Here is an 11,564-nt window from a genome sequence, read left to right as displayed (position 1 = left end):
CATGGCATCCGTTTTGTAGAGTATTATAGGATAATAAACAATTAGAAACAAGATCGACTTGTCCCATTCGTCGAAGAGATAGTCGGAAACTGTCAGCGAGGATCCCGAAATGGAAAATCAATCACTGACCAGATCTTCACGATGCGGCAAATCTTGGAGAAGATGGCGGAGCAGCAGCTCCACTCCTACCATCTCTTCATTGTGTTTAAAGCCGCATATGACAGCATGACCAGGGTAAAACTGTACGACGCAATGAGCTCTTTCGGAGCCTCCCGGCCAAGCTTAGCAGGCTTGTAAGAATGACGATGGCCAACATCACATGCCCGGTGAAGGTCCTTTGCTGCCCATCAAGGGCCTGTGCGCCAGGGAGATGGGCTTGCCTGTCTCCCTTTGCAACCTGGCTCTAGAGAGAGCTATCCGCGACTCGGAGGTGGAAACTTCGGGGACCATCTTCAATCGCAAAGTCAATCCAGATCCATGCATACGCTGATGACATTTGATTTCATTGGTTTGAAGCTCTCCTATATAGGCGAAGCTTACATCAAACGATCGAGTTGGAGATTTACGACCAGCGGCCCTGCTAACAAACACTGATTTACGCAGGGGTGATGTACAGATAGGTGACCGCACCTTCGAAGTCGTCCAAAACTTCACCTATCTGGGGTCAAAAGTCAGCACCGACAACAGCATTTGAGTCACGCGCTAGAGTGCTGGCATGCACCACTCTCCACTCTAAATACCTGTCGCGACGGACGAAGCTGCGGACTGTACAGACTCTGTCCAAAACGGACGAAGCCCTCTTAGCCGGCGTCCGAGAGGCAGATGCTCAGAAGGATTTTTGACGCCCCGTATGTGTGGAAGGACAAACGGAGAAGCCGCTACAATGCCGCGCTCTACGTCATGAGAATGACACCGGACGACCCAGCCCGTAAAACCCTTTTAGGCCGTCCACACGTCCATCAGTCTGAATGCGATGAAAGGGGGGGTTTTCTTTCTGTGATTGAATGAATCCGCGTGCCAGCACAGTTAAGTAACAATTTTTGATTATATTTGTGTGTGTGTGTGTGTTTATGTGTATTCGGCAAACGGGTGAAACGGGTTGAAATATCGATCGAGACGGCGGTCCGGATGTGGTGTAACGTTACGGATGGATGCCCGTTTTTTGGCAACACTGTGGTGGTTCCGAATGGCTACGAAGAGCTTTTTCCCTAATACTTAACGACACGCGCGACGCTGGATGGGTATGGCGGAACAGAAAGATCGGGGTGATTAACACATTGACGGCATTTGCCAAACAGCACAATGGTTATAGAGTATAGTTTTTTTTTCCCGACAAATACAGCGCTACAGTAAGAGAAACGCTCCTCTTTTTTTCCTACACACGAGTTAAAAAATTATTGTCTTTCGGTTGCCAATAGTTTTCCGTTCGAATTTACTGTTGTAAAATTTAGCTTTTTTTGTTTTTTTTTGGCCCTTTTGCTTGCGTCATAGATCCGAGATAGGGTTAAAGGGGGAGAAAGAAAAAAAAAAGGCTAACCGGCCCTTCCGTATCGTCTTGCCAAACTCAAGCAAAAGTGTAAAGGAAAATCGTGCGATTCGAAAGCCACAATTTTCGTCTGCCTGTTCGACAAGTGAGGGACTTTGCTTTGCGGTTCCCCCGCTTAGTAGCATCACATTTGATCGTGGTGTCTTCATCCCTTACCTGCTTCCGGTTAAACCCGAAGCGAAACGAGAGATATTGGCGGGCGGGGAATGCATTAGATGCTTTTCCTCCCGTGAATCCACCCTACCTATTACGTACTAACAATGCTGTGCTATCCGCGTAATACCTGTCTGTGCTGTCGAAAGGAACGAAACTTAAACTTTACGCTAAAAAATGAGTTTCACCTATTTATCGCCTGATCTGGTCCTGGTTCACAGCTGGATTGGTTGTTTTTTGAGTGGGTTTTGGGGGCAAACGAGCATTTTTTTGTTGTTGTTGCTTATATTTTTCTTAAAATAATTATGAACAAAAAAAGCTGCATGAACACACAAACACACGTGCAGTAACGTGGAAAAGCGGATTTTTTCTTCAATATGATTATTTTATACGCACGTGTTGGCGTTAGCATAATTTTGAAATTGCTTAAGGCCGTGGGTGCCTGGGTTGGGTTGCCGGAAAGCGATGTTTGCAATTATATTGCCCTCTTTCTTTTTCATGGCGTTAATGCGTAACTTATCCTTCTTCTTCTCGCCGTTCTATGTTCGTGTTTTTTTTTTTTCGTTCGATATGTTTACCGAGTCTTGCGAATGGAGTCGTGATGCTGGGCTGGTGATGTTTCTCGCTTGCGTGGCGCTAAGCCCGTCCTAATCTCGTTGCATGGTTACGGCAGTTTGGGCCTCGCTCGTTCGCTTCCGGGGAACGATCATTACTTGTACTTCTGCAGGAACTTCTCGTGGAAGGACTTAAACAGGCCGAGCATCTCCTTCAGCTTTTCCGGCTGGGGCAGGATCGTCGTACGGAAGTGATAGGTACCGGGACGTTGTCCGAAACCGGATCCGGGAACGATGCAGATTCCTGATGCAACAGCAAACACGTTAATAGGAACCTTCCCAAAGAAAAACATCCCCCCCCAAACCACTTACCGGTCTCCTCGAGCAGCTGGAATGCGTAGAATGTGTCCGCCGGTTTGCCTTCCTTTTTGGCCGCTTCCAGCGCCTTCGCGGGCAATCGGATCTGCGGAAATGCGTACATCGCACCCTGCACCGGATTGCACGAGAAACCTTCGATCGAGTTGAACGTACGGGCGACCAGCTCGGCCCGCTCGCGCAACGACTCCAGCACTGCCTCCTTCTCCTTCTCGAACTGCTCGTACGACGGTTCACCCTTCTGCGGTGGATTCACCACACAGTCCAGCACGGCCTGTCCGGCCGTGGTTGGGCAAAGTTGAGCCGAAATGCACTTCAGCAGCATCGTGCGCACATCCGGGCAGAGGTTAACGATCTCCGCGTACCCACCGCGAATGCCACACTCGCCCATATAACCCTTCGAGCAGGACATGAAGCTGCACAGCTCCATCTTACTGTAAGGTTCACCCATCTCCATCATCACCTTCTTGAACGAATGGAACTTGGAGCCCGTTTCGTACACATTGTCCTGGTACACCTCATCCGCAAACAGTACCAACCGTTCGCGCTGCGCAAACTTAATAATGTCCTCGATGTTCGAACGCGACAGCACCTGACCCGTCGGGTTGCCCGGATTGATCACCACCAGAATGCGTGGGGCCGACGTTTTGCGTGCCTCGTTCAGCGAACGCTCCAGCTCGGCAATATCCAGACCCCACTTGTTCGCCTCGTCCAGATAGTACCCGATCTGCTCCATATCGAACTCCGCAATCGTCGCCGAGTACAGTGGATACTGTGGGATCGGAATCATCACGCCAGGCTTTTTGCCCTCGATCGGGCAGCGCAGCAGCGCCATCAGCACCTTGATGCCACCGGACGCACCAGCCGACAGGATGATGTTTTGCCAGTCGGCCGGTATGCCACCGTCACGGCGCTGAATGTATTCGGCCGCATGCCGGCGAATCACCTCGATGCCGGCCGAGTCCGAGTACGAACCGACCGAACCACCCTTGCAGCCGTCCAGGATGTCACGGGCACGCTTCTTTGCATCGGCCGGGATGTTGGGATCCTTAAACAGCGGCGGATAGGATACCAGTCCAAGTACCTGCGAGCGAGAATTGAGTTATTGTAGCTAGAGTCTGCATGTCCAAGGAAGTGATTCTCTAAGGAAATCGTTGGCTAAGGAGTTGAATAGCCCCACAGGTTGTATGGAAGCTTTCGTGGAAGTGCACAGTGGCGTGAGAACATGACGAGATAGGGCAAAATTATTTAATTTAAACTCATTATAAGTTGTGAACATAAATTATTTAAAGCATTTTCATTTGGCATTGTAGAATGTAGTTATAGTTATTATAATATTTTCTATAAATTTAAAAAAAAATATGAAAAATTAACTTTTTTTTATTGAGTCTTGTCTATAAATTATTAAAACAAAATATTTTAAACAATTTTCTACTCTTACTTTGCTTAAATGCTTCATAGAAAGTAGTTAAATAATTAATTTTATGTTGCCCATTTTGCTCGAAAATCGCTCTGAAATTGCACTGGATTGAGCTGTCAAAAATCAACGTTTAAACTTTACAGTGAAAAAAGTAATCTTTTATTGGATTTTTAAATTCTCAATGAGCTTTGAATAAATTTTAAACTATTTTTTTTGTCCAGAAAAATCGAAACCCCAATTTTTTTTAAGCACTAGTTTGCTAAATCTCAGAACTGCCTAACTATCGGCACAAAGCAAATCGGACAAAATGTTTTGAGCTCGGCACAAATATTTCGATATTTCGGTAAGTATCGATCTAAATGCGTCAAAACTTCGTTTGTTGAAGTTGTGAGCCTATTCTACTCCTTAGCCAGATCGTTTTATCTAGCTAAATCCGAGGAGCTTCATTCGGTTGAGCATCCTCCATCATCATCATTATCGCCAGGCGAAGTTATTTCAATATTCCCAGTGTCTTCATCAGCAGATTCTGATAACACTTTATGGCCGAGTGATAGGAGGCGTCGTGCGCTTATCATCCTCACTGCTGCAGTCCTCCTTATTTAGCTTGAGATAATTTACGACCGACAGCAGATAGTGTCTATTGAAGAGCCCGCGCAGGGTATGTAGAATGTATTAATTTCATCTATTCTCAGAGGTGGTCTGACGGAAGGTATCTTATCGCATCAGATAGAGGAGGCGACCCTGTCTGGTAAGGGTCGATTCAAGAAGTTATAGGTTCTATAGGCAGAAGATTGAAGCTCAATTTCAATTCTTGGTCCTCTAGATATTAGTGTTGACCTAGCGAGATGTCCCACTAATGTTCTGACCCTCTGAGTGACGTTATGGATAATCACGCTGTAAGGGTAATGACGGACAGAACCCGAATCAGATTGACGCTGAATGAAATGAAACAGGCAATGCCAATTTTGCCCCCTTCTGTATAAATAGTATATTTTACAATTCACCGGGACAAACCGAACCCTCCGTCCGAAGCGGAGAGAGACAATAAAAAAAAAAAAACTTCACCTCAACCCACCACAGCGCCAATAGCTGTGACTCCGGCGAGGAAAGCATCAGCTGAGCCATTTTTTTTCTCGTGATTTCTTTCACATTACAAACGGGGGGGAAAAACAGCGGACAATCGCGAAGTATTACCACGCTAAATTTCGCTCAACAACAACAACGAAGCACGGTGTGATCACGTAGCTGTGCTCTGCGGCACATGAAGCCGACAAAGCTGACCATTTTTTGTTGTGATTGTTTGACCGTTTATTTAACACCTTTGCGAACGATGCGGCATCGGGTTGGGGTGTGGATATTAGTAGCAGTATCGTTAAGCGTACAGAGGACTAGAGAGCTTCCGGTAAAACTGTTGCCTACGGTCTTTATTTACCGTCAGACTGAGTACTGGTAGAATCTCTCGGTTGAAGGTGCAAATACTTGCGACAACTCGCGTGCTGTGAGGGTCTCATTACTGAGGGTGATTACTCCGTTATGTAGGGCGGCCCTCTAGTAGATGCGACGGTAGATTCAAATCCCACATTGTGAGGACTGGCTATCCAGCTCTACAGTATGAATAAGTCTAGTAACCCAGAAATGGCAGGCCGAAGAGAAGAAGACTTCGTGACGTCATAATATCCTAACTAACCTTTAAAGAGTCATATGAGCTTTATAAAAAAAACTATCCTCCTAGCTGCCTTAGACACTACCCCTCAATGCAACATCTGCTACCGATATCAGTTATCCACCACAATAACTAACGCCAATAAAATATTATTGGATACACTAGAGCTGCAACCTGATAGTGTCCCATCAATCTATATCAATCAGCAGAACGTATGCGAGTATGTAGCCGAGAGAATTGCGCAATAATGTGCAAATATTGGTGGTGTAGGGTTCTTCTCCCCAAGTAAGAAGAGTTAGTGCAAATATGGAGCCGAGCGACCATGGAATTCAGAACCAGAGCGTTTCGAACGCCTATTTGATAAAAGGCGCCACGAAGGTCACGTTGTTGATGGGGTAATAAAACCGTAAGGGCTATCAATTAGTTTTCGGCTCACATCTATTTGCACCAACGCCAATCGACCTAAGCGAACCACACAGCTGCGTTAGTGGCACATGGTTCTTATGCGGCAATGTACAGAGTGCGAAACTGGTCTCGAAGTCTTAAACCCCCAGCCGGTTAGTTTAACTTCTGCTTAGAAACCGGTTATACTGGTAACTCTCTTTTAAAGTCTTCTAAGCTTCAAAGTCATTTGAAGTGCATCAGAAATCATCAGCAAATTCCCCCAAATCCACGTAGCGCGAATCGTGGGGCTTTTCGAGCGTTTTTCGTTGAAATCAATATCCACATTCGCCAATCGTTTACATTTCCTACCAAGCGTACGTGCCTTACTGTTGGGGAGTTGACTAGCAAAAGGGATGAGGGCGTTACGTTACATAATGTTTCCTACCCTCTTAATATCAACAAATACGCCGGTATACACAAGCAAACGGCAAGAACTCTCGCTCTTTTTTGCTTCACGATTTGCTTCTTTGCTCCAATGCGCGAACTTCCCCCCCTTGGACTGGCGATATCATACAAGCGTTGTATGAATATTTAATCTGGTTTCGCGTGTACCGTCCAGCAGTTGGTCTTTTGCCCGGGGTGGGAGATTCTAATAAAGCACGGGTGTTCGCGCGTTAGTGTTAGTGTGCGATAAGGTTCGATTGACAGCCAGCCACCACCATCGCCTTTGATGCCTTTGTTTAGCGTAGCGCCCCTGCCTATTGTTCCCTTTATCAACGCACCTTTACTGTGCGAAACGGATTTTTTTTTTGGAAGGATGCGGAAGGTGTCCTTAAGATCCTTGCCGTACGTAGAAGCGTCAAATCAACTCACCTGTCGGATGAAAGTAATCGGCGGTTGGCCCATCGCATGACAGTCGCCGATGTTGGCGCGGATTACTTCCTTGAATGGTTTTTTGGCTCCCTTCGTGTCGTTGTGTGTGTGTGTGTGTCGCGTAGAAAGAAAAGAAAAAACAAAACCGGATGTACAAAAACACATTTGCAAGCGCAGAATGCTCCTTCTGCGGGCCCAAAAAGCCCGGTACGTACCTGCTCCAGCTCCTTCTCGATGACGCCGGCCCGAATTACCAGCGGACCGCGGACCGCATACTCCATCGTTTTGATTGCCGGATTGATGTTGTCGATGGACACGCACCGTTGCTGCTGCTGTACGCACGCCATCGTGAGGAACGTGCGGTTGGGCTGTTGCTGGTTGATTGGCGATTCGCGGCCTGGACAATGGTGCTGTTGTGGTGCGGCGGCCACTAGTCGGATGTTCAAACTGCCCGGGCGCAACCAAACGCCCCGTGTGCTCCGTTGGCAGAGCGTCAGCATAAGACTGAGCGACATCGTTGCGGCGTATGTTGGGCTTTGCTGCGTCGTACTCTAGTGCGGTCCCTTTTTCGCGTGCAGGAAAACTGCCGTGTGGGGTTGAAACCGTGGTGGGTCGATCTCTTCTCCTTCCTCGGGTGCCTTGGGTTGCGTCGCGAGAGAATCGCGCTACTCACAGAATCCCTCCCCTAGCCAACAGCGGTTTCGAACTCTCTTGCGCTCTCGCGGTCCTCGAGTGCGCGCTGTCGAGCCAGATGTGAACGGGTGTATCATATGCCATAAATGTTTTATTTTTCACAACCAATTTAAAATTGAGAAGCGGTTTTATGAAGCGGTGTGTAAGAAAGAAGAGTAGAGAAAAAAGTCATTTTTGCGCATAGACGCCACTAGAGCAGCCACGAGTACACAACACTAACAACGGACGTTAGCATCCAAGGTTGATGCTTTGGTAAATAATTTTTTGTTTGATAAATACAGTAAAAATATTTAAAATTGCAATGAGCCTCAGATGACATTAGCATTCTTTATGGCTAAGGCATGGCGACCCTCCAAATGTTACGCTTAATGCCAAGTTCAACATTTTGGCATACTCGTCAAAATTTCAACAAAGAATTCATAGTGCAATTTTTGAACCTTATAATAATTATAGTAATATTATAATATTTTATAGTAATGTTTTAGTAATAATTATAAATAATAAATAATTATAGTAAAAAGTCTGAAAACTCAGTTATAAAAATAAGTGCCCGTGACCGGGTGTAGGGGGCATCTATTCAGACTTTAGCCTAAATATCTCCAAGGTCCTAAAGGCCTGACACATTCCTAGCTTACTAGACTCCTTGAAAGCACCTCGGAAGGGATTTGAACCCCAGTCCCGCCGTGCGAAGATCGGCGCTGCTCTCGTCTGTACCACCCGGGACACTGATATTACAACGGATTGATTTGATCAACTAAAGCAATTGAAGGACGCACCGTACAGATAAGTGTACTGATTGTGTACTATGCTACCCTTGGCACGGACAGGTTCAAGCCGTTCCTAACACTCAAAACAATAGGCCACACAATCCGGATCGGATGGACCGAAACCGTTAACGTAAGGACTTTTGTGTTGCAAAACTTTTTCATAACAATGTCAAACGAAGGTGGCAAAAAGTGTGCTGGCACTGGTGGAAGCTTCTGCTCAAAACACTATGAGCTTTTTTATACTAATTTCCTGCATGTCTTATCACCGATCGAAGATGATTATCATCCTACCGGTACAATGTTCACCGGTACATTCACGGCGTTATGCAAGTCCGGATGATCTGCCCTCGCACTCCCTGTAAAGGACCACACGCCCCTCTCTAGTGTCCTTCTCTAGTGGCATTATGTGGAACCTACTTTGCGAGCTGTTTTGCTGTACATTGCTGAAGGGTACTATGTCAAGGGTTGCATCTTGGAACCATTTCTAGGCCGGAGCCGGAGCGCCGTAAAGGGTTTCTGCAAACCGTATTGATAACGTGTTGCAGATAGTGTATGAATTGAATTTGCTTCGATAGTGCTTGTCCGTAAGCGTAACTTCACTGCGACTAGACGTTGCTGTAATGGAAGCGTGGTGCGTTACTTCTTATTACATTATTTCGCTCGACGTTGATAAGAGCAAACCCCTACAGGAGAGGACAATGGGCGTAAAAAAGGCTGCCTTGTCTAATCGGAAACTGATCATGCTCATAAAATATGTTCCATACAACCGTTGGCGAATTATTTGTTGGGTATAGATATTTATAGAGCGATACGCGGTAGTGCGAAAAGTAGTCACGGAAGCGATATTTGCGAGAAACTCCTCCGTCCATCATGCTGCAATCAACAAACGTGACATGCCAATGCTATTGCCAGCCCGAAAATATGCCCGATGCTTTAGAACACACAGGGAACGTTTTGTATGCTTAGGGCATCAGCATGCCGCGGTGCGTGAAAATTAGCACCTCAAAGTCGCTAGCATATCCAGCAACAACTTTAACACAAAAAAAATATTCCGAGAGGCATGATGTTCGTCCGGCGGACGGTAGACCGGTCAACTGGTCAGACGACTACTGGCGTGCAGATTGAAAAGTTTTTTGCCTTACTGCGAATAATTCCCGCGACCTAGACCATCTGTTCGGTGTCACTTCGCTCGATCGGTATGATCATATGGGTGGGTAAGTACTATTTTTAAATCTGTCCCTTGAATAACCGTGTCGGTGCGACGTGCCGCGAATCAATGGAGCGACAGCGTAGGACGCGCAGCCGAACGAAACTTCGTATTATTCCAAGATGTTCCCTAATGAGAGATAACGCGTGGCAGCGCATTACCTTACCAACAGACGTGAGCGGGTTTGATATGCTGATGATACTGGCTCTAAAACAAAGAAACAATTGAAGAGGAATTATTTTAGCTCTAAACGTAGGGAGCGCATAACTGCTGTAACAAACAGATTGTACAAATTGTAGTGCCGAGCTGGTTTTAACGAGATGCGATTCTCGTTTGTTCCTCTACCGCCAACCTTGCCAACGCTGACGGTGCAGAGAGAAGTTAGCGAATGCAACTGCACCTCGGGTCCAATATAGCATCTGCATCTGTATGCTGTTGTGTACACCTCGACAACTGCATCAATGTAGTGCGCGGACACAGCCGTTATGCAATGATTTTTGGGGTTGATTTGGCCGTTGCGGGATCGAAACGATTGGCCTACCATTCTTGGGACGAGGGACGAGCCCGGTTACACAAGTAACCAGCCAGGACCGCTTCTCTATTAACGATTTAACATCTAAATTCAAGTGGCCCACTGTGCCACAGCTACATTGTAATGCGGGGATTTGTTAACGAGCTGATCTCTTCACACATCGCATGATCAAATTGCTTATCTCGGAAAATAAGGTTTTACGATGGTTTCGTAGCAGTTTTCACACTTGTTGACGCGGGTTGCTTCTACTTAGCGGATCGTTTGTAAAATGCTCCCTGGACCTTGTTTTTTTTTTCAATTCTTCCGATAGCATCGTTTAATGTCTTTTGAAGATGCGATTAGGTGCGTGCACTGGTAGCAGTCTTATCATGTCCTACTTGAGTTTTAGTTCGATTCCCTATTGCCGGGACGATGCGCTCGCTAACGGTTGCGGTCGGCAAAGCTAAAAGCAATTCTCAACAACATGCTAGCGTTTGGCCTGCTTGGAAACGCTCGGAAGAACGATGCAGTTAAGTTTAGGTGCGACACAAACCTGATATGGGCACAGTTGCTGCTGCTTCTCTAAGCGAACCGCTTTCCTTCCTATCAACAAACCCGGTGCTGGAATGAGTTGAATGGGTTAGTGCTTGAGGACAGCAGCAACGGCAGAAGAAAAAAGCACACACTTTCGCACGTACCACTCGGACACTTCGGCTAATCTCGCTGAAGTCCACAATCAACTGAGGCATCTACAATGCCAAGAAAATTGGCTCGCAAGAAGTCGCACGCACAAAAACACCAGCAGCAGCGCCTACTCCGTTCACTCGCACACGCTTACGGCACCGTGCGGGAAAGAGAGAGAGAGCGCATGTGGTTTGTTTACAAAAATGTCTGTTGCCAATTTTTTGACGTTTTTGTGATTCGACGGAAAGCGAAAATGATGTAGAAAGAACGAGACGGAACATCGATCGTCCCGAGCGGTGCGATGAACAACAAGGACAGCAAGTACGAAAAATGGCAGAAGGATATTTTTCATCCCTTGGAGAACATGACGTTTGGGGTTAAAAAATTTCCCGAAGTCAGGAAAATCGCCAAAAAGGCCTTTCGTACGTTTGTAAAGGGGTTATTTTTTATTTAAATTTAAATGTTTTAAATGGCTTTATTTTGCTTTCATGAAGAGCTGGCCAAAAATTAAAAAATTAAGGACCATTAGCAACAAATAAAGTGGCTTTAATTTGTTGTGCTCTATCAAACGGGATTCATTTAACGCTACCAAGGAGATAGGCCTTTTGCGCGGCCTTTATGCGCTACACACCCCAGCGCGCATAATTCAATTCGAGGGTAATTTAGAGATACATTAATTTGGTGACTTGTTTCGTACCAAATGTTTCTATTTACTTTATTTGATGAAATAAAAT

General features: G+C 46.1%; 1 protein-coding gene across 3 annotated transcripts; it reads right to left on the bottom strand.

Moving 5' to 3' along the window:
* Window positions 1–1,026: 1,026 nt before the first annotated feature.
* LOC118503667 (alanine aminotransferase 1) lies at window positions 1,027–10,999 on the bottom strand. 3 transcript variants are annotated; one of them, XM_036037203.1, is made up of 6 exons: window positions 10,845–10,999; window positions 10,700–10,767; window positions 7,184–7,707; window positions 6,969–7,058; window positions 2,626–3,712; window positions 1,027–2,557 (listed from the first exon to the last, which is right to left on the bottom strand). In XM_036037203.1, the coding sequence occupies exons 3-6, from the start codon at window positions 7,481–7,483 to the stop codon at window positions 2,409–2,411; spliced, it is 1,626 nt and encodes a 541-aa protein (XP_035893096.1). In that variant the 5' UTR covers window positions 7,484–7,707; window positions 10,700–10,767; window positions 10,845–10,999; the 3' UTR covers window positions 1,027–2,408. The 3 variants fall into 3 exon arrangements, with proteins under 3 accessions (XP_035893096.1, XP_035893112.1, XP_035893105.1); XM_036037219.1 differs by having other exon boundaries at window positions 1,031–2,557; window positions 10,833–10,965; XM_036037212.1 differs by lacking the exon at window positions 10,845–10,999 and having other exon boundaries at window positions 1,031–2,557; window positions 10,700–10,838.
* Between the last annotated feature and the right edge of the window lie 565 nt (window positions 11,000–11,564).

Source organism: Anopheles stephensi, chromosome X (assembly GCF_013141755.1).
Source record: "Anopheles stephensi strain Indian chromosome X, UCI_ANSTEP_V1.0, whole genome shotgun sequence".
Lineage (NCBI taxonomy): Eukaryota > Metazoa > Arthropoda > Insecta > Diptera > Culicidae > Anopheles > Anopheles stephensi.
The sequence above is the reverse complement of the archived record's forward strand: the minus strand, read 5'-3'. Positions and strand labels throughout refer to the sequence as shown.